The sequence below is a fragment of the Protobothrops mucrosquamatus genome, unplaced genomic scaffold (genome assembly GCF_001527695.2).
Source record: "Protobothrops mucrosquamatus isolate PMUCROS unplaced genomic scaffold, P.Mucros_1.0 scaffold2358, whole genome shotgun sequence".
NCBI classification, from domain to species: Eukaryota; Metazoa; Chordata; class Lepidosauria; order Squamata; family Viperidae; genus Protobothrops; species Protobothrops mucrosquamatus.
In genome coordinates this window covers 126157-150102 of record NW_015388436.1, presented here as the reverse complement: position 1 = coordinate 150102, position 23946 = coordinate 126157, and the positions used below count along the sequence as shown (strand labels likewise).

Sequence of the window (23946 nt, the reverse complement as noted above, 5' to 3'; positions counted from 1 at the left end):
AAAAGATATTTATTATAACTTTGAGTGTATACAGACCACAAGACATATGTTTTAATGTTAGATGCTAAACAAACAAAGAAAAGGGGGATATCTGTTCAAAGCATGAGAAACAGTAGTGCATAAAATGTAAAAATCAAATAAAGATATCTCTGCTGATAAAATGGTTAGGTCACTGAGGATATATCTGAACATTGTAGATTCTGGTCTGATTATTGGCCTGAATAATGAACAGGCTGGCTTAATTTGGCAGGGCAGGTTATTTAACTCAGAATTCTCTAACATCTTGCAGTCTCACCTCACAACATCTGCTTCTGGAGACAGTTGTCGCATTTTGATAGAGAGCTGACCCAGACACACATTTAATTCATATTAATAGGATGCCTGCCCCCCCAACCTTTCTAAGACCAGATATCTATTTATCTTCTGATTTCAACTCCTGCTTCCCAAGAAATAATAATGACTTCATAATTCATACATTCTTTCTTTCTTACCATTTTGCAATAAAAGTCCCACTTCCTGTTTCTTATGCATTGTCTCAGTAAATTGTAATCAAGTCTACTGAAATCAAGCAGTATTAGTGAAAGAAAAACCAGAGGTCTTGTTTACGTGTCCAGTATCACCAACTTTGATTTATGCTGACTTTCCAGGATCTTAATCACAGGTCTTCAACTTTCTTATTGTTTGCCTATCTGATACTTCTGACTGGAAATATTAGGAATACTTCGTGTAAAGCATGTGGGCTAAAGCTCCTTCTTCTGTATTAAGGCATCCAGGCATGACCAAAGAAATTCAAAGTATGAAAAAACTCACTTTCTAAGACCTGATAGTAAAACTCCAGTCCAAGAAGGAAGAAACAAACATGGAGAGTAGATGCTTCTGTAACAGAGATGTTCTGCCTTTCCTTGTTGATCATGACCACCACAAAGGCAAAAACATGCTGTAAATGCCCAGTTTTTTCACCAAATCCAGTGGTAGGTTTGCATGGAATATCCTTATCCCAAGAGCAGGGATAGCAACAAGTTTTAGTACCTGAGAGGGATTCTTTTCTAATCCATGAAATATTTTCTCAGGAGAACTAGAAGAATCAGTGCTCAAAAATCCAGAACAAAAGTTTCTCGGCCACTATCAGTTCTCAGTTCCTCCAAAGTTGAGTCTCCAGGAAAAGGCATTTCCAACTTCCAATTTTTAAGCATTTGCACTTGGTAATGGTTCACTTCTTCTCTGGACTGGTAACAGTGCTGAATCATATCTCATTAGCAACATAGTTTAGTACATCATCTCGAAGACATAGGCTTGTTTTCTGCTCCTCGGATTACATGTTAGTGTTGTAGTCAACCTACAAAGATGGAGATTGAGCATCTCATATTAGCTGTACATGTTCATGAGACAAAACACCAAGGAAAAAATTATCCAGAACACAGATATTCTCTTTTTACATCCTGCTTTCCATGGAAGATCATATTCCTACTTCTAAACACAAAATACCTTGACGTAATTTTTAACTGACTTGCTATGGAGATACACACATACATAGCAATCCTTATAGTATCTAAAGAGAAATCAAAGCACTCCCTAGAAGAGCTCAGTTTGTAGCCTGCTTTACAGAGTAGTTTGAGAAATAGCTTATCTCATCTAATCTAGTGAGTTCATGACAAGAGTCATTTAACCTGGTCTGCACATTAGCCAGTTTGGTGTCATGTAGTTTTCCACACTGCCCAGAGTCCACTGGAGCTGGGCAGTCATAAAGTTTAAATAAAATAAAATATAGATAGTCCTTGACTTATGGCCACAATGAGCCCAAAATTTCTCTTGCTAAGCAAGGCAGTTGTTAAGTGAGCTTTGCCCCATTTTACAACCTTTCTTTCCACAGTTGTTAAGGGAATCACTGCACTTGTTAAGTTAGTATCATGGTTAAGTGAATGTGGCTTCCCCATCGACTTTGCTCGTCAGAAGGTCACAAAAGGTGATCACATGACCCCAGGACACTGCAACCCTCATAAATATGAACCACTTGCCAAGCATCCAAATTTTGATCACGTTATCATAGGGATGCTGCAATGGTCATAAGTATGAAAAACGGTCATAAGTCACCTTTTTCAGTGCCGTTGTAACTTCAAACAGTCACTAAATGAACTGTTGTAAGTTGACGACTTCCTGTAAATAATAAATGGTTAAGGCACCGGACTAAAAACTGGGAGACCATGAGATCTAGTCCCATGTTAGGCATAAAGGCAGCTGGGTGACTTAAGGTCAGTCACTCAGTCTCAGCCCTAGGAAGAAGGAAATAGAAGATTTTCACTTCTGAAAAACTTGCCAAGAAACCTGCAGGATCTGGTCCAGGCAAGTGCCAGGGATTAACACTGACTCAAAGGCACGTGTACACACTCACATCATTAGCCCTACCTTGATGCAATGGTTGTTTTTAAACATTATTTTAAACTATATTAAATGGGGAAGATAAATTATCATTCGGCATGGGGAGGGAGAACCGTCTTAGCCCAAGAATCAGGGTTTTCCCTTTACAGGTCTGTATAAAGATGGAGTATAAATCCTGACGTCCGGATAAGACCAAAGAGTACTGGTGCTGGCATAGACATGCAATGAGATCTTCAAGGAAAGTGAATAGTTCAGCCCTGCTGCTTCAAGAGATGTACCTGATGGCAAAATAGCACCAAGGCAGTGTACTAAACCTCCATGATCCCTGTGAGAAGTAGGTTTTCCTGAGTTATTAAGAAAAAGAGTAACTCTTACATTGTCAATGTGTGGCATGCTCTGTTTTCGGTTCCTGGCGATATAGGTAATTGCATCATGCACTGATGCAAAAAGGTGGTTCTTGGTTATGGTTTCATTGAAAAAACTGCCTCTTTCCAGCTGGGTAATGACAGTGCCTGCGGAGAGAAGAACAGTAAATTGCCTGACAGGACCATACAGGGGCACATCTACTATTTGTGGTGAGAACACTAGTGATGAATCCAGTCAATGTCACTTTCATTTTAGTCCAACAAATCTGGAAAGAGCAAGATTGGGGCACGCTATCTGCCCATTTTAATAAAGCCAGGTGAGAACATTTATTTTGCAAATTTCCTGCTTTTTTTTCTCACTAGAAGGTCTATTCAAGACTGGGATCTGTTACCCCCCCTTTAACTTTGTACTCTCTTTCCTTGATCAAAATTACTTCTAGTTGTTACTATACAGTGTATACTATATACCTCCCCCAAGTTGGTTGTATTGAACTACCACTCTCATATTTCCAACTAATGTTGCACAATACAACTGAATGTCATGAGCTGGGAGAGACAATGTTATTAGCCTGGTGGGTGGCATGCTGTGGAGAGACTCCTGTTTGCTTTAGCAGAAATTTACATAGAGGTTAACTTATGCTTAGGAAAAAGTATGATTTTTCCCAAGCTATCTTAAATAATACCAAATTATGGGATATATATCCTATTTTTCAGTCTGATTGTATCTGGACTGCAAAGGTATATAGATTAATACTGAAAGGCAACAAAGAATGTTTTGGTCTCTTTACTGCCACCCAGTAGCTTTCTGTATACCGTATTTTCAGCTCAGCCCCTGCTAACTTGGCCTTTTGTTTAAACTCATATAGGTGATGTCATGTGTCTGACTAATGAAACACTTCAAAGAACTTTCAGGCATTGTTTAACCTAAAAAGCCTTTATTAGTGTAACAGAGTGTCAGCACGGCATGGAGGAATGCCAAGATCTGAATTTCCCTTCCTTTGCACATAACATTCCAGGCATTTCCCCTCCCCTATTTTGGGGTCATGAATCACATCTTCCAATTAACCTGGAGGGCAAAGATTCACTTCCGTTCCCTTCCGCATGCTTTCCCCTCCACTCCCATTCTCATCTGAATTAACTCTAAAAGTACCAGACAGTTCTGCATATTTTGTCAAAGCAAGAATATTCAATATTAGCAGCGTTGACAGGTAGTCCTTGACTTAAGACTATAATTGAGCCTGGCAATTACTGTTACAAGTCTTGACAGTTGTAAAGCAGATCATCACATGACTGGACCCGATTTTACAACCTTATTTGGGGTGGTCATTGAGCAAATGTAGCAGTTGTTAAGTTAATGTCACAGTTGTTAAGTGTATATTGTATGCCATTGGCCAATTTTTGCTGGAAATCAGAAGCAAACACTGGTTTCTGGCAAAACCATCATAAATCATGGCCATGTGACTGTGGGGTACTGCAAAAGGCCATAAGTGCAGGCTGGTTGCTGCGTATCCAAAATGTGGTCACGTGACCACAGGGAGGGAGCTGATATAGGAACTCTGAAATTGGGTCGTAAGTAGCTTTGGGGGAGTGGGAGTGACCATGGTAACTTCAGTCGCTAAATGACCATTCGTAAGTCAAGGATTACCTGTAATGCTGAAACTCATAAATGCTTGTGGGAAGAATCCACAGAAAGAAATATTCTGGGGAATATTAAAAAGGCAGAATATATTTCTCCAAAGGAATAATGGAGAGGATCTTTAAAAAGACAGAAACCAGCCCCAGCTCTTTTCCCCCAAGCAGAAACTAGGCAAATGACAACTTTTAGAAATGCAGATGTAATAATCCATTCAGGAAGGTTGGAGCCATGAAGCTATTAGGAAGACAAAGACACCTAAAATCTACATACCCCCACCCAAATTCTAAGGACAGGAGACATAATAGGTGTCATGTGTCTGATTAACGAAACACTTAAAAGGACTTTCAGGCATATTTTCTCCTAAAAGCATTTATTAAGGTTACAGAGACGTCAGTAGAGCATGGTGGAAATGCTTAGGTCTGGCTTCTTTTCCGTTACGCATATACATTCTAAGCATTTCCCCCCCCCCCTTATTTTGGGGTCATGGTTCACATCTTCCAATCAACTTGGAAGATGTGATTTACTTCCGGTTTCTTTTTCCCGGCCTATCCTTATTCTCCTCCCTTTTTCCCTGTTGCCTGGTTTAACTATAAAAATACCAGACAGTTCTGCATATTGTCAAAGCAAGAATATACAGTATTTGCAGCATTGACAATAGGATTAACCCGCCAATACCAAAAGGGCACACTCAGACTCAGGTCAAAGTATATGACATAGGAAATACAAAGCCTCAAACAGTAACAGGAAACAACCTCAAGAGTCCCAGAAGGTATAAAAACCCACCACTCCCTGCTCCATGTGGTCAGTTTTTCCCAGAGCCATCTTTCTGTCTGGCTCTCCTCTTCCATAAACTGCAATCTTTTTTCTAAAGCAGTCTCCATTTTGTTTATTCCCAGCTTGGACTGGACCCTGATGAGGATTTTTTTCTTCAACTCACCCATGAGTTAGACCTTGACTGACACAAAAGCCAGAGCCTGAAGCCAAAAGAGGAATGTTTGATTCAAAGTACACCCACTCCCAAGGTAATGACTTCCTGGGTCTTTCTTACCATGGCAACCAGCAAGAAACACATCCACTTCAATCTCCTGGAAATCTTTAAATATCTGCAGAAGACAACAAAGCAGAAATCAGGATTGAAATATAAATACCTGTGTTTCCCCAGCTGGTCAATTTAGGCTAGGTAAGAAAACTGCTAATGGAGTTTTCCTTTAAGATAGCATGATCCAGATGTTTTGGTGTTTGACTCCCATTATCCCCTGAGAGCATGCTAAAGGGAGTTACTGTAAAGTCCATCACAATGGGAAGGTGCACAGTTGAAAAGGATTTACTAGAAAGTTATTTCACAAAAGTCATATTATCCCCCTCCATTTGTTCTTCCAATCCTTTTAAGTTTAAGCAGCAGTGTCCATGAGCAATCTGCCACAGGAAAGAGCCTTATTTCTGAAAAGCCGGGGAAATGAATGTTTTCTTGGCATTTTGAGTTCTTGCCAACCATTTCAATTACAGCACACATATGCGTGCTGGGGAAAAGTGTCCTGATTGATTTAAAGCAATCAGGAAGATGCAGGAGAGCCATTATTAGGAGGTCAGAAATTGTAGTGAACTCATAACCTTAAGTCTCAGCGGGAGAACATGATCTATTTTAGCATTTTCTACATATGACAAATACATATAGATGTTACATTCATGGAATCTCAAGATCTCTATGATCTTTAAGGGCTAGAGAGTCACATTTTTCAGATGGGCAATTTATAAGGAAAGGTAGAAGGTGGTAAAAGATTATAAACAATTTCATCATCATGGTGACTTTGAAGCAAGGAGTCAAATACTTTTTCTTGGAGAATATCACAAGGGAATTTCCAGACTTTCTTGATTCAGAAAAAAAACACTACTTTTACCATTTCTTCCCTTGAACAAACAGGACATTGGAACAAATGTGGATTTTTTGACAGAATCTCAGCAGGAAAAGAAAGCAGTTAAATCCACTCTTCCTATGGGCAGTGGCATTTATTCCTTGCACCTCCCTCCTACAAGGTCAGTTGGCCTTTCTTCCCAAATGGGGCTCAGCCATACATCTGAAAGCTCTCCTTTTCCTTACATTTGTTAAGGTCTTTATGGAGACAGTGTCCACAAAGGTAATAGAGCTGAAGTCCAGAATGATTGAGTGGATAGAAGGCTTTTCCAGCCCCAGATCATTTAAACTCGGTTTGCCACAAGATTGTAGCTGGTGGTGACTTGGGGGATCCAAAGCCATCACAGTTCCATTGACCTCAGTATCTACTATGCCTTCCTCTGGTTCCTGCAAGAAAGGAGAAGTAGAGTTGATTACTTGGAGGGATTCTCCAGGTTGTCTTTGCTATTAAGAGTATGTGTGGAATGTGAGAGGTATGGATTGAGTTCTACTGGAAACAGGAAATCCCTTTCTGTGGACAGATCATAATCATATGTTGGGTACTCACATGTTACCTTAGAACCCAGAAAAATATTTGGAACATCAGAGGGTTCAGATGCTAGTTTTTTGAGGCAATGAACAAGGTCATAGGGGGTATGTAAATTTCCTTAGGAAAAAAATATGAACAAACTTGTTGAAAGAAACAAGAAATCTAAAGCAGTAATAGCTCCTTCCTGTATTTATCTTAGTAGTGGTTGTGTCATGTTGAAAGTACTGTCATGGCAGCTTAGTAACATAGTAAAAAGCATCTCACTACTTTTTGGTTCTTGAGAGCAATTAAGTCTCTCTGTATGTGTGTGTGCACACACACACATGCATTCTGAGATGTTGTACCGCATGTGTGTATATGTGAACACAGAGGTACAACATCTCAGAATTGCATTTTTTTTGTCAGAATGCATCTGTCAAATGTCCAAAAGATATATTTATTGAAACTTATGGATATATTATATACGGTACTATTGAATTTCTACCTGCACAAATAAAAATAGAATAGACTAGATTAAAATAGAATAACATAGTTGGAAGGGACCTTGTAGGTTATCTAGTCCAACCCCCCCACCCAAGCAGGAGACCCTACACCATTTCTGACAGATGGCAATCCAGTCTTTCTTGAAAGCTTCAAGTGATGAAGCTCCCACAACCTCTGCATATGATCAGGCACTGCTTACAATAATGAAAATTAGGTCCATAAGACCTAAGTAAGAAATCCATTTGTGGGAAGGGATTGTGTGGATCAACTAAATATTAGCACTGTAAGTAAAAAGATGCCTTGTACCGGTAAATATAAGTATGATTTCATCAGGTGCATCTCTATGAATTGAATGGGATAGCTGTACCTCTTTAGCCTCTACCTAGAGACTTCCCTCTCAATCCCAGGTTTGATCTGAAATCTCAGATCTTTGAAAACTTTGGCTGGAGAAAGCGTCACTTGTAAATCCATACTTATGAAGCTCAGCAAAGACTTACCACTTTTGTTGCCTGGTTATTCAACATTTAAACCCTACTTTGTTGGGTTTTGAAGCCAAAGGTGCTCACTTACACAGAATTACATACAGTATATAGTATACAAATGGGTTTACTCAGGTATAATAATGTCCTAAATGCAGTGGTGGGATTCAGCCGGTTTGCAACACTTCGGCAGAACCAGTAGCTAATATTTTGTTGCCCAGGCCCAGAATGGACTTCTGGAAGTGGCATCCACACAGAGAATCGGTTGTTCACATATTTGAATCCCACCACTGCCTAAATGCCTAGGCAATGTTGTCTGCACTTTCTCTTTTTAAAATGATTGTACGTGGTACAGTACTTGTGACTTTGCATCCATCTCTACATCCTCAAATCCAGGGTTGTTTTCTCCAGATTTTTTAGCAGTTTTCTGTTACCAAAAACAAGAAGAAAACATAGATCACAATGATCACAGAACTCTTTCTTCATATGACATTTTAAGAAACATACAATTAATTTTGGATCAAGGAAGAAAATGACAAAAGCTAGGACCACGGTATGTTGGTGCCATGCCATGGTAGCTTATTGTACAAGTCATAATTAAAACAAATGAGAGTCCAGTACAGTATGTGAACAAATAATGGTGTGCTACCCAAAGCTGAATAAATACATTGTTTTTCTGCACATAAACTGTTGATGTAGAACTGATAGGGATATTGATTTTGGCTAAACCTGATTCTTAGTATTTTTGTTCTGTTCTCTGTCAATAAAACAGAGAGTTGCAATCCAGCAGTGCTCTCAGCATAAGAGTTTTCTATATCATGTATGGAAAATATAGTGATACAGCAGTACAATCCAGCCAGCCATTGTCTTCAGCTTTATCCATGTCTATTTGTGAATGAGAATGCAGTATAGAAAATATCTGATGGGCTCCAGATTAGCGAAGGTTAGTCTAACCCCCTTCATCTTTTTTTATCTATAGATAAAACCAGATCCAGGTGTCCTTGTGGAAAATAGTCCGCTTGGAATTTAGAAGAAGAAGAAGAAAAAAAAACCACTAGTCAGAAAAGGTACCTTGGCTTCTTTTTTGTCTTTCTTTTGCTTCCTCTTCAAAGCTTTCACCTTCTTTTCAATGAGACGGCACACATCAATGCCACACTATAAAAGAGACAAGTACTTACATCTCAGGATGCAAATGACAGCTGCCAGTTTTTTGATGTGTGATGGGCTACGGTCAAAAAGTCAAGATGGCCGACACCGTGGTGTGGTTGAAGCTCTGCCTGTCTTTGATATGCCTTGCACCATGCGATGCACATCAAAACCAGGCAGAGCTTTGCTATGTTTCCCATCTTGACTTTTTTTTTATCATATCCTGCAGATATTCCTGGAAGACACCAAGACCCATTTTACTCATTTTCACTCCACCAGGCTTGTTAAAAGAAGCTTCGGATGGTTGGGTGCACACACTGAGAAGGTCCCATTTAAGGTATGAGTTGATATTTGAAATAATCTGATGGACAGATATCTGATAAGAAAAGTTTCACTAAAATAAAAAGAGTTGTTTTGCATTTTCCCTTTATTGGGCCCCTGACTTCAATGGGTAAAAGGATGAAAAAAATATGGTCATACAGTACCGAAAGACAGTGAGTGGGTAAGGGCTTGTATCAACCCTTTATTTTACTACTTGTATATTTACTCAGTGCTCACTGGTTCTTTTACTCATCCAGGAGTGACATTCTTTTTGGAGAGAGAAAACTATACATGTCAGGTGAGCTCATGATTACATTAGGCCATTATAAGGATCTGCTGTGGGGACAGCCTAGAAACAGAATTTATTTCAAAACAGAAGATATTAACTGGCACCAGCCATTGATGTAAAAAGACTGTTGATCCCTGATAAAGAGCTTTATTAGTTTTTGGACAATTTCTGAGTACAATTCAGGGAGCTGCTATTTACTTGGACGTGCTGTGGGTAGGTGGGGAGCGGATTGGAAATGGCTTTTCTTTAGTAAAAGGCGAAAGATTTATACAATCTGAAGAGAAACCAGAATATGTCCACTTATCATCGTTCACAAAGATCTTCCTCAGAGGCTGTCCTCTGGGTTTCTGGGAATGTGGCAGAAGGTTTTGAGGATGGGAAGAAGGTTCCTGGGAAGGAGATCTCTGCAAGAGATATCATCTCTTGTGCCTTAGGAAAACCACCAATTTGTTTCCCCCTGCTTTTGACATCTCACACAGTCTATTCCAGGGGTAGTCAACGTTGGCTGAAAATACTGAGCACCTGAAGTTGAGGGTCTTAAGGACTCGGTCGATACGACCGAGTCCTTAAGACCCTCAACTTCAGGTGCTCAGTATTTTCTCGGTTCCAACTGATGGGGACCAGATAAGTAAGTGGTCATAATAATAATAATAATAATAATAATAATAATAATAATAATAATAATAATAAATTATTATTATTATTATTATTATTATTATTATTATTATTATTATTATTATTTATCATCAGTTATGCACCCCCTTGGAACACTAAATGTTTCCAAGGGGGTGCATAACTGATGATGGCACACCAACTGATGGCACACCAACCCTAAACAGGGAAAGTAAACTCAAAATTTAATCAGAACAGCAACATTGAGACGGCTGGGCAAAATGAAGTTCCTATACATTTTTCCTAGTCTGAATCATCAATTAAAAACATATTTAGCCCAATGGAGTATATATATCTATATTTTGTAATTGGGTAATTTTTAGTGGGAAATTTAGACTTGGTTTCGCTTTTGACCATGCTGATACTTTGTAACCAATAAACATGTTCTTTGTGGAATTCACAGGCCTTGGAGTTCTGCTTTATTTGTCTCTGTCTATCGGAACCATCACACACACACCACACACACACACACGTATCTATCTATCTATATATGTATGTGTGTGTGTGTGTGTGTGTGTGTGTATGCCCAAGTGTGGATTTCGATAAGAAATGTAGGTTGACCCCCTGCCCTGCCTTCAACGTTGCTGCTTTAATTCTGAGCTTTTGATCATTTTGTAACAGCTTTATATGCAGAATAAAAATGCACTTCTTTTTCCCTGAGCAAAGATGAAGGCCAAGGGTGAATTAAATGTACCACAAGAGCACCCCCACGCAGGAGTTGAAAGAGTATCTGTCTCTTGATTCCTTCTAAGTGGAATATAGCCCAAAGCTATTTTAGAGGTCATACATTGCCATGAATGAGCAACCAAGCAAATACTAAGAACAAACTCTAAAGTTTTTCTCACCTTTTTTTTAAGGGCCTCTGCATACAATTCAGCATTAGCAAAATAGATAGTAGCAGAAGAGTGGAAAATTTTCACACCTGGTATTTCCTTAGCCTGGGGGGAGGGGGAGGAAGGAAGGAACACAAATGTTAGGAAAAGAGAGTTAGCATGGGGCCAATATACAAAGACCAGAATAAATAGAGTTTGATCAGGAACTCCATCTATTTATTTTTAAAGATAAATCAGGAACATTAAGATATATGTAAAATAAGATCTAAAGATGGCGGGAGTCTGCTCCAATCCAGACATGATGGTTCCAATCCTGATCAGGTCATTATAATTTAGAATACATACCCATACCCTTTATGGGATTCGAACCTGGGCAGTTATACATACTAGTCAGTGATTTAGACACTGAGCCACAGGTTCTCTTCCCCTCTTAAAAAGAGTAAACTGCAGTATGGCAGTTGAAAATGTCAAGGTGTTCACAATCAGACCGATCTGTCTGATATATATATATATATATATCACATAATAAGAAAGAAAAGACTGGCAGGAGACTAGCCTCAAGAAAGACTGGCAGGAGACTAGCCTCAACAAAAGAAGCAGAAATGTTGGACAAGAAGATTGTAAGCACAGCAGCTTTACTGATCATTCTCTGTTGTTTTGCTGGGCAGATAATTTCTCAGAGATCACAGGCAGGCGTGTCAGCTGTGTCATTTAAACCCAACATAATAATTGTAATTCTTGGCTAGAGGAGGTTTCCCAGAGGATTAATAAGCACAATACGGACTTTGCCACTGCAAGGATCGTGACCTAATTGGGCCTTCACAGTGGTGGTCTGCATTTGTAGTCTTCTTGCCCACTCCGACCTGCAATACTTCTTCCCTGGTGGATTTTCATAGGACTATAAAAACTTGGCTATTCAATAAGACCATCTGGAGATATTATTTGGCCCTGCCCATGGTAGATATTTATTATACTAATGTTGCAATAAGATAAGCAAGGATTAACTCCAGAAGAACAATCAAACAGGAAACAATACCCTAATTAAGGAACTACAGAGCAGAGAACCACATTCCCACCAAAACTGCCAGGGCAAGCCACTGAATATAAATAGGGAGCAAATCCCACAGTCACTAGCACTGATGATATTACCTACTCAGGTAATGAAACGTCTGCAGGCAAATAACCAAGCTCAGAGAGTACCAGGTACTCCACAATATTGTTTGTATTGCCTGTTTTTTTAAAAAAATTCTCTTTAATGCATTGCCTTTTAAGTTGTTCAGAGCCAGTCCAGAAAGAGTGGCATAGAAAGTTTAACTGTAAATAAATATCTTTTCCTATGCAGTTCTGGACAACCATCTCCTTTAATTATTTTCATGACATACTTACTTTATGATACTCAGCAATGTCTTTGTAAATTCCTGTGGTGGACACTTGTCCCAAAATGGAATAATAAGGCCTTAGGAAAGGTAATAAAAGAGAAAAAGGATTAACAAAGGGTTTAACCGGCTCTCACAATAGATCCTTTGTGACATCTATATCTGGACTTCCTCATGGACAAAGAAGCTGCTTGCTTTATATAGTTATATGTTAAAGTTCTTTTATTGGATTATCTAGTACAGTAATTGTTTATATAAGTAATTTTAGATAAAACCAGCCAAGTATGACGACTCTTTTGAATGTTAGCCATGATACTGATAGATTGCAATTATGAAAAAAGATGTAACACAACCTTTTGAGTATTTATACTCTGATTATGCAAAAAGAATGGCTTACGCCTTAATTCTGTTCAGTTAGCAGAGTTTAGATTAAACATATAGACTAAGCATATAGTTAAATGGTTCCATATACAGATATAAGGTGCTTTTCTTGCTTCATTGTAATAACAGTATTTTGATTTAATTATGCATATGTACTGAAATTAGAAGTTCCACCAATAGTAAGATGGAGTCTGTCTTCTGTTATTAATGAACTTCACCTCCAGAACCTCCAGGCAGAATGGACTATGTTGACGGATCTGGGAAGTATAATTCAGTAGCTTTAAGAGACCACAGTTCCCATGTTTATCTTTGGCTTACACACTCTGATAAAAAAAAATGTTTGATATTACTTGCCTTACTTTAGCACAGTTCTGCTTCTCAGTTTCTAAATACGATCTTATCTTTGAACAAACCAACCTGAATCTTTTGAAATGGTGCAGAATATAAATGCCTTATACTGCTGCACTATAAAGGTCTAGCAAAAAGCAATTGCCAAATCTATTTCTCCCATCCTCTTGCTAGCTAGTGTAATACTCACATCTGAGTCCGGAATATGACAGTGAAGAGTGAAAATGTCACAGCTGCTGCCAGTCCCAAGTCAAGATTCAAGAGTACCGTAGCGACAAAAGTTACAAGCCAGATAAGCTGGAGATATAAGAATGAGAGAATAACAACAGTACTGAAAGCATTAGTGGGATTTCCATTCAATTTTAGAAGAGGGAGACATTCAGTAGCTATTATTTTTGAGAAATATTAGCAAATGTGAATTGGTGCAAAATTGCAGCTGGCCAGTGGTCCTGACTAACTTTGTCAAGTCATCCAAGAAGTTGAAAGCAATTTATTTATGTCAGGTGGACTATTGAGATGCTTTTTTAATAACCCTATAGGGCAGTGGTGGCGAACCTATGGCACGGGTGCCAGAGGCAGCACTCGGAGCCCTCTCTGTGGGCACACATGCCATTGCCCCAGCCTGGCCTCCCCCCGTGACCCCCTCCTCACCAGCAGCCCTCCTGGAGAAGAGTCACTCCCGAGCGTGGCCCACACGGAGCAGTGCAATCAAGGACCACGCGGAGCAGTGCATCCAAGGACATGGCAGCCAGGCAGTGTAGACAAGACTCTGCCCACATGCCCCATTGCGCACAGTTGATGCTGCGGGGCAGAGGGTGTGGCTGCCATGGCGCTGCTAGGCAATCTGCGGTGGGCCCTGGAGGCGATGAGTGGCCCTGCGGGCAGGCGGGGTGGGAGCAGAGCGGGGGCAGGGCAGGGGGTGGAGTGGGGGTGGGGGCAGTTTTTGGGCACTCGGTCTCTAAAAGGTTCGCAATCACTGCTATAGGACATTGTTCTGTTATGTCTTAGCTATGGATACATAAATATGAAGAAAAAAGCACCATATTGCAAAACCTACAGCATAAAAAATAACATAGAACTAGAACCACTTCATCAAAGATTTTAAATCAGCATGAGTCATCCTGGAACCTTCTCTGTAGGAAGCAGTAGAACAATGATGTGAAACAATATATAGTAGATGCTTTGAAAATACAAATTACTTCGTAGTGAGATTACTGCAACACCCTCTTCATGGGTTTTTTTCTTCTATTGGATGCTACAGTTGGTAGAACTGTTTCGCCAATTTGCCAATCAGAAGGACAGATCCAGCCATTGAACACCAATACTGCAGTGACCCCCAAGGCTGCTGATTTACAGAAGCCATTGGAAGTACTTGTTATTAATGTTAAAGCTCTACCTAGCTTGATTCTGGGTGTTTGCAGGGTGGTCTTGTGCATTCTTGTTGAAAAGACCATGTGAGGTGGGTGTTGTGTCCTGAGCCTGCAGAAGCAGGCTCGGGACGATGCAAGAGTCCCGGGCATTTGCAAAAGCTGCCCGGGACCAGACTGAGTGGCGCCGGCCTTGCGCGCATGCGCAAGGCGGGAAAAGACTGCCTGCTATTGGTTGGAATTGCCCAGGGATCAGAGGGTATAAATAGAGGCCTGCGTGCCTCTGCTCTTGCTGTTAGTTGACTGTAGACAGAGAATAAAGACCTGTTAGCAAAATGCAATGCTTCATTCGCCATTATTCTTCGGACTTAACACTGGCGACGAAGGTGGGATTCAGTCTAGATAGCTAGGAAAGCTTGAAGACTCACCCAAAAGAAGTCCGGAAGAGGGACGACGGCGTTGAAGTCAGCGTCTACCCTGCCAGTACAGCATCGCTGGAGGGTGAGTGCGGCTGAAGAAAACCCTGTCCCTTGATCATGGCGAAAATCGGTCGGTTATCTGAATTTGATGTCTCTCACCCGGAGAAGTGGGAATCTTACGTTGCAAGGGTAGAGACTTACTTCCGCGTGAATCAGATAAGGGAAGAGGGCCTAAAGGCTGCCACAATGTTGTGCGTTTGTGGGCAAGACGCCTTTGAGATCGCTGAGAATCTAGTCACCCCGGCCTCGCTAGAAACGGTTTCATACTCTGACTTGAAGAAAGTCTTGAAATAACACTTCCAGCCTAAGCAATCTGTTATTGCGTGGAGGCACACATTTGAACTGAGGGATCAGCGAGCTGGGGAATCAGCAAAAGAATTCATTGCAGCCTTGAGAAGAGCGGCTAAACCATGTGAGTTCAAGGACTTAGAGGAAAGGCTGCGTGATCGTTTTGTGTGCGGACTGAGGAACAGAGACTTACAGCAGAAGCTGTTTGCTAAGGAAGATGTCTCTTTCCAAGATGCTCTGCAAGAGGTTACGGCAGAGGAAGCTGCAGGTGGAGCGGTCAAGAATCTGCGGCCCACTCGAAGCGCTCCAGAGACTGCAACCATCCACAAGGAGGACGTGCGGGAGGATTCGGAAGAAGATCCTGAAGATGAGGTGGACAAGCTTTACCAAGCAGCTGGAAGGAGGTCCAAAGATCGTCAGGACAAAGGCCCAGCTGAGCTTCGTTGTTTCGGGTGCAGTGGTCACCACAAGCAAGCGGAATGTCGGTTCCGTTCTGCCATCTGCCGAGCGTGCGGAAAGAAAGGCCACATCGCTGCGGTTTGCCTGGGTCGACAGAAGGTACAACCGAAGGAAGAATTGAATCTGAAAGGTACCAGGGTACCCAGTCAAAACAGGGTGGGGTTAAAATAGGCACACACAAACCCCTTAAAAAGAAATTATCCCTTAAAGTGAAATTGCAGGGAGTTCCATTGTCGATGGAACTTGACATGGGGTCTGCCCTATCCATAATTTCCCTCAACACATTTCACAAAATCTGCAGCAGCAGTGGCCAGCGTGTTTCGCTAAGGCCTTCTAATGTAATCCTTATGGATTTTCAAAATTCCCAAGTGTGCGTTAAGGGGGAGGCCACCCTTAAGGTACAGTATAAGAATTTTGTAGGCCCCCTAGACGTGCTGGTTGTGGGGGGTGAGTGCACGAGTCTAATTGGACTCGATTGGTTTGAGGCCTTGGGAATCCAAGTAACAGGGCTGCACAAGTTGCAAACGGAGACCCTTGCAGATGTCTGCAAGGAGTTTGCAGATGTGTTCAGTTCTGAACTAGGATCCTACAAAGGACCTCCAGTTTCACTAAAGCTAGATTCAGCTGTACAGCCCATAAGGGTTAAACCTAGGAGAGTACCATTTGCTCTCAAGGGCAAGATTGATGCTGAGCTGGACAAGCTGCTCCAGCAAGGCATATTAGAGCCTGTAGATTCCAGCCTGTGGGAAACCCCCATTGTAACGCCTTTAAAGGCAAATGGGGACATTCGAATTTGTGCAGACTACAAGTGCACACTAAACAAGGCCCTATAGCAACATGCTTATCCTGTGCCTGTAGTGAGCCACATTTTGGCTTCTCTCAAAGAGGGCAAGATTTTTGCTAAGCTTGACCTGGCTCAAGCGTATCAACAGCTGCCTGTTGATGATGCAGCAGCTGAGGCTCAAACCATTGTTACCCATAGAGGGGCTTTCAAGGTGAAAAGGTTGCAGTTTGGGGTGAATGTCGCCCCTGGCATTTTTCAGAGTGTAATGGAAAACACCCTGAGGGGTATTCCTGGCGTGTGTCCTTATTTTGATGATGTTCTCATCGCAGGGGACTCTGCCCAAACGCTGGCAGAGAGGTTAAGGGCTGTTTTGCTTCGTTTCCGAAGAGCAGGCCTTAAGTTAAAACAGGACAAATGTAAGATTGGTGTGCATTCCACTGATTTCCTGGGATTCAGGATAGATGCTCAAGGTATACACCCGTCTGATGCTAAGCTCAAAGCTATTCAGCAGGCTCCAAGCCCCAAGTCTAAGGGCGAATTACAAGCCTTTTTGGGTTTACTAAACTTCTATCATGCTTTTCTACCTCATAAAGCTGCTATTGCTGAACCTTTACACAGACTTCTAGATAAAAATGCCTGTTGGCGTTGGACCAAAGTCCATGAGGCCAGTTTCAATGAGGTTAAGACCTTACTTACATCCAATGCGGTGTTAGCTCATTTTCATGAGCAGTTGCCAGTGTGTCTGACTTGTGATGCTTCCCCCTATGGTGTGGGTGCTGTGCTTAGCCATCTGACGGCTGATGGGACTCAGGTCCCTGTGGCATATTATTCTAGGACATTGTCTGCTGCTGAGCGTAACTATGCTCAGATTGATAGGGAGGCTTTGGCTATTGTGGCTGGAATTAAATAATTCCATGATTTCATCTATGGCTGCCATTTTACGGTCTTTACTGACCACAAGCCTTTGCTGGGGTTATTCACTACCTCCAAACAAACCCCACACATCCTGTCCCCTCGCATGCTGCGATGGTCCATTTTTTTGTCAGCTTATGACTATTCACTAGTTCACAAACCTGGCAGAGAAATGGGTCATGCTGATGGATTAAGTAGGCTGCCATTGCCTACTGTGGAGCCTGATCCCGCCCCTGCTATGCACATATTGTCCATTCAGGAATTGCCAGAGTGTCCCCTTAATGCTAGGGATGTGGCTGCTGAAACTGCCACTGATCACACGCTCAAACGCGTGCTGACATGGGTGCTGTCAGGATGGCCTGACAGATGCCCCGAGGAGGACTTTCAACGTTTTTGGGTCAAGAGGCACGAGTTGTCCACTTTCAATGGCTGCCTCCTCTGGGGCTCTAGAGTTGTGATTCCGGCCTCATTGAGGGCGAGAATCTTGGTCTCATTACATGAGGGCCACCCTGGGATTGTCAGGATGAAAGCGCTTGCGCGCAACCATTTGTGGTGGCCTGGCATTGATAGAGCCATTGAGGCCCAGGTACATGGGTGTCATGCATGTCAGCAGTCCAGGCCAGAAATGCCCAGGCCCCTGTGCATAGGTGGGAGGAAACACACACTCCATGGTCTAGAATACATATAGATTACGCTGGGCCCTTTCAGGGACAATTCTTCCTGGTTGTTGTAGATAGCCATTCCAAATGGCTGGAAGTTGTGCCTGTGTCATCTACCACTGCTGCCAAGACCATTCAGGTGTTGAGAAACATTTTTGCTGCACATGGGTTGCCAGATGTTCTGGTGTCGGATAATGGTCCTCAATTTACTTCTACTGAGTTTCAGGGTTTTCTACAAGCCAACATAATTCGCCACGCTACTTCGGCTCCATTCCACCCTTCCACCAATGGTCTGGCTGAACGAATGGTCCGCGTCGCCAAGGACGCTCTCAAGAAACTGACTTACGGCAACTGGCATCACAGGTTGGCTGACTTCCTTCTAGCCCATTGTACTACTCCGTGCACTGCCACGGGTAAGTGCCGGCTGAACTCTGTTGGGGTCGCCGGCTTGGGACTAAATTGGACAGGCTGCATCCGGAGCGAGTAGCTTCACAGGTGTCTCAGCCGCACCCACCATGGGTCCTGCATGAAGGCAATCCTGTCTGGGCCAGGAATTACGGGCCTGGACACCTCTGGGTCCCGGCTGTGGTCTGCAAGGTCTCGGGGCCTCTGTCCTACGAGGTGTCATGGGAAGACGGCCGCGTTCTTCGCCGCCACATTGATCAACTATGTGTGAGGCAGGACTCGCCTAGGTTTCCTCCTCAGTCTTGTCTGGGGGGGGGAGGAATGGGAAATGCATTCTGGGAATCAGAATCAGCAGCCGACAATGGCTGTTGAGGGCAACACGGGTACGCAACACCCACATTCCGCAAGTGCTCCAAATAGGAATTCATGGGGCAGGGGGCAAACAGACACCCCCACACTCACTCCAGCCTGGGAGTCACACCGGAGGTATACTAACTACCCACAATTCACCAACAATACTCCAGACAAGGAGACTGACTGGGAGCATACTCACAACTCACAACATACAAGAGAGCAGGCACAACAGGGTGGGGACATGCCCTTTTCAGCAATGGCTCACAGAAGGATGTCCCCACGCATTAGGGCTAACAGGGAGGTATCCTTGGACCCTATCACTACAGAAAGGAGCCAGGGAAATTACACACCTTCAGGGAACATTGAGATGAGTTCAGAGGGCTCAGAAAACTCCCTAAGAGGTAGGTCAACCAGGTATAGTGAACAGCAGAGTCCTGACTTCACGAGTCTAGGAGGCGGGCAGGGAAGTCAGGCAAAAGTCACTAGACAACCACAGGGTAATTCACCTAGTGTGGAAAGCAACGGGGGAAACACTTCAAGCTCCCCAGGTCCGAGAAGGTTGCTACGGGTCAAAGGCCCTCCCAAATACCTTGCAGATTACGTAAGGTGAGCAAAAGTATAGGAACCTGATAAGAGGTCCAGACTGGTTAGCTCTTAGGAAGCTGGGTTGGGCGCATCGGTTCTCAGAAAGACAGAACGGTCCCATACCTCTCACACTCTGTGCATTTAATGCAATAGTTAGTAAACAAAGGATCTATCAAAGGTGGCGTCCATGTGGGGCGCAGAATTATTTTATCTAGGGGGGAGGGGTGTTGTGTCCTGAGCCTCAGGACGATGCAAGAGTCCCGGGCATTTGCAAAAGCTGCCCAGGACCAGACTGAGCGGCGCCGGCCTTGCGCGCATGCGCAAGGCGGGAAAAGACTGCCTGCTATTGGTTGGAATTGCCCGGGGATCAGAGGGTATAAATAGAGGCCTGCGTGCCTCTGCTCTTGCTGTTAGTTGACTGTAGACAGAGAATAAAGACCTGTTAGCAAAATGCAATGCTTCATTCGCCATTATTCTTCGGACTTAACAGTGGGTGTTGTGGGAGCCTGAAAAAAAAACTTTTTCAGATATTACCCCCTACTTTGGACTATCCTAATCGCAGTTCCCATCTTTTTTTAAAAAAAATGTTGCATTGTAATTTTTTTATTTGAATGTTGTGAGCTGCCCAGAATTGTTGAGAGTTGGGTAGCATTCAAATTTAATATATCATCACCGTCATTATTATCTCACCTCCCAAAGTATGGAACATATCCAGTCTCCTTGCCTTTGGGAATCTATGTGTAACAGCTTCAAATCTATAGAAGTGGATGATCTAAAATTTATGGGTTAGACAAAGTAATTACTAATAGTAATTACTAAGACATGAAGACTTTTATATCTGAATGCCCTGTAATTATGACATGGTTTTAATCTTTCCACAGAGAAAAAAAGCTGGCATATCTTGAAAACTAGTTCTAGCACATCATTTTCTGAGTATGTTAAGATTTCTTTGTCCAAGGTCTGCATTATCATCACAGGTAAATGGCCTCCCAAACTATAGAATAAAACTGTAGGTGCCACAGGGTTATTTCTCTTAGATATAGTGCAAGACACTATCAGTTGTAGCAATGTTGGGTGGTGGTGGTGGGGGGAGAAGTCAGTTTTTTGCTTGCTATTTTATTTCTTCATCTACTTGTTTCTATGTTGTTGAAAATTAGCACAGTTTTACTGGAATTTTTCTCCCCAGGTGTCCCTTACATAATACTATCATACTACCACTTTACAATGCCTTGGTAAGGCCACACTTGGAATACTGCATCCAGTTTTGGTCACCACGATGTAAAAAAGATGCTGAGACTCTAGAAAGAGTACAGAGAAGAGCAACAAAGATTATTAGGGGACTGGAGGCTAAAACATATAAGGAACGGTTGCTGGAATTGGGTATGTCTACTTTAACGAAGAGAAGGACGAGGGGGGACATGATAGCAGTGTTCCAATATCTCAGGGGCTGCCACAAAGAAGAGGGAGTGAAGCTATTCTCCAAGGCACCTGAAGGCAGGACGAGAAGCAACGGATGGAAACTGATCAAGGAGAGAAGCAACTTAGAACTAAGGAGAAACTTCCTGACAGTTAGAACAATTAACCAGTGGAACAACCTGCCTCCAGAAGCGGTGAATGCTCCAACACTGGAAGTTTTTAAGAAGAGACTGGACAGCCATTTGTCCGAAATGGTGTAGGGTTCCTGCCTGAGGAGGGGGTTGGACTTGATGACCTCCAAGGTCCCTTCCAACTTTATTATTATTATTATTATTATTATTATTATTATTATTATTATTATTATTATTATTATTATTATTATTATTATTATTATTATTATTATTATTATTATTTGCTGTTTCTGAGTATGAGAACTGCATCGTATCCCTGCTGCATGCATAATCTAGATTAGCTCCTCATACAGAGCAGAATTTATGGCCATCCATCAGTCTTTTCTTGCCTTTGGATTCCTCTTGAAGTTTTCTCCTACTTACCAGGTCGGTAAAATTAGATCTCCAAAGTGCAGGAATATCTTTGAACTGTTTGAACATGCCTTTCAAGTTGACAATCACAATGGCAGCNAGAGACAAGTACTTACATCTCAGGATGCAAATGACAGCTGCCAGTTTTTTGATGTGTGATGGGCTACGGTCAAAAAGTCAAGATGGCCGACACCGTGGTGTGGTTGAAGCTCTGCCTGTCTTTGATATGCCTTGCACCATGCGATGCACATCAAAACCAGGCAGAGCTTTGCTATGTTTCCCATCTTGACTTTTTTTTTTATCATATCCTGCAGATATTCCTGGAAGACACCAAGACCCATTTTACTCATTTTCACTCCACCAGGCTTGTTAAAAGAAGCTTCGGATGGTGGGGTGGACACACTGAGAAGGTCCCATTTAAGGTATGAGTTGATATTTGAAATAATCTGATGGACTGATATCTGATAAGAAAAGTTTCACTAAAATAAAAAGAGTTGTTTTGCACTTTCCTTTTATTGGGCCCCTGACTTCAATGGGTAAAAGGATGGAAAAAATATGGTCATACAGTACCGAAAGACAGTGAGTGGGTAAGGGCTTGTATCAACCCCTTATTTTACTACTTGTATATTTACTCAGTGCTCACTGGTTCTTTTACTCATCCAGGAGTGACAGTCATTTTGGAGAGAGAAAGCTATACATGTCAGGTGAGCTCATGATTACATTAGGCCATTATAAGGATCTGCTGTGGGGACAGCCTAGAAACAGAATTTATTTCAAAACAGAAGATATTAACTGGCACCAGCCATTGACGTAAAAAGACTGTTGATCCCTGATAAAGAGCTTTATTAGTTTTTGGACAATTTCTGAGTACAATTCAGGGAGCTGCTATTTACTTGGACGTGCTGTGGGTAGGTGGGGAGCGGATTGGAAATGGCTTTTCTTTAGTAAAAGGCGAAAGATTTATACGATCTGAAGAGAAACCAGAATATGTCCACTTATCATCGTTCACAAAGATCTTCCTCAGAGGCTGTCCTCTGGGTTTCTGGGAATGTGGCAGAAGGTTTCGGGGATGGGAAGAAGGTTCCTGGGAAGGAGATCTCTGCAAGAGATATCATCCCTTGCGCCTTAGGAAAACCACCAATTTGTTTCCCCCTGCTTTTGACATCTCACACAGTCTATTCATTCACCAGTATTATTATTTATTATTATTTTTTATCATCAGTTATGCACCCGCTTGGAAACTCTAAATGAGAAGATGGCACACCAACTGTAAACAGGGAAAGTAAACTCAAAATTTAATCAGAACAGCAACATTGAGATGGCTGGGCAAAATGAAGTTCAGGGGTAGTCAACCTTGGCTCTTTTATGACTCGTGGACTTCAACTCCCAGAATTCCTGAGCCAGCTGTGCTGGCTCAGGAATTCTGGGAGTTGAAGTCCACGAGTCATAAAAGAGCTAAGGTTGACTACCCCTGATGAAGTTCTTATAAATTTTTCCTAGTCTGAATCATCAATTAAAAACATATTTTAGCCCAATGGAGTATATATATATCTATACTTTGTAATTGGGTAATTTTTAGTGGGAAATTTAGACTTGGTTTCGCTTTTGACCATGCTGATACTTTGTAACCAATAAACATGTTCTTTGTGGAATTCACAGGCCTTGGAGTTCTGCTTTATTTGTCTCTGTCTATCGGAACCATCACACACACCACACACACACACACACACGTATCTATCTATCTATATATGTATATGTGTGTGCGTGTGTGTGTGTGTGTGTATGGGTGTATGCCCAAGTGTGGATTTCGATAAGAAATGCAGGTTGGCCCCCTGCCCTGCCTTCAACGTTGCTGCTTTAATTCCGAGCTTTTGATTATTTTGTAACAGCTTTATATGCAGAATAAAAATGCAGTTCTTTTTCCCTGAGCAAAGATGAAGGCCAAGGGTGAATTAAATGTACCACAAGAGCACCCCCACGCAGGAGTTGAAAGAATATCTGTCTCTTGATTCCTTCTAAGTGGAATATAGCCCAAAGCTATTTTAGAGGTCATACATTGCCATGAATGAGCAACCAAGCAAATACTAAGAACAAACTCTGAAGTTTTTCTCACCTTTTTTTTAAGGGCCTCTGCATACAATTCAGCATTAGCAAAATAGATAGTAGCAGAAGAGTGGAAAATTTTCACACCTGGTATTTCCTTAGCCTGGGGGGAGGGGGAGGAAGGAAGGAACACAAATGTTAGGAAAAGAGAGTTAGCATGGGGCCAATATACAAAGACCAGAATAAATAGAGTTTGATCAGGAACTCCATCTATTTATTTTTAAAGATTTTTTATTTTTATTTATTTATATTTATTTATATTTGGATTTATATCCCGCCCTTCTCCTCGCGGACTCAGGGCGGCTGACAATCAGTTAAAATACATAAATAACAATACAAATTTAAAATTAATTAAAAGAAATATTTAAACATTTGTCCAATTAAAATGTAATTAAAACCCCTCTAAAAATTACCCTAGGCCAGTCCTGCAAGCTGGAATAACCAAGT

General features: G+C 41.9%; 1 protein-coding gene across 1 annotated transcript in view; it reads right to left on the bottom strand.

The window, feature by feature from the left end:
* Window positions 1–23946, bottom strand: part of SLC26A6 (solute carrier family 26 member 6) — a 48393-nt gene continuing 24447 nt past the window's right edge. The window contains exons 15-21 of the mRNA XM_029285861.1: window positions 23510–23602; window positions 8852–8935; window positions 8139–8207; window positions 6476–6676; window positions 5426–5480; window positions 2752–2888; window positions 1–1336 (exon numbers count right to left, since the gene is read on the bottom strand). Coding sequence (XP_029141694.1) covers window positions 1313–1336; window positions 2752–2888; window positions 5426–5480; window positions 6476–6676; window positions 8139–8207; window positions 8852–8935; window positions 23510–23602 — 663 coding nt within the window. The 3' untranslated portion in view covers window positions 1–1312. The remainder of the gene's footprint in view (window positions 1337–2751; window positions 2889–5425; window positions 5481–6475; window positions 6677–8138; window positions 8208–8851; window positions 8936–23509; window positions 23603–23946) is intronic.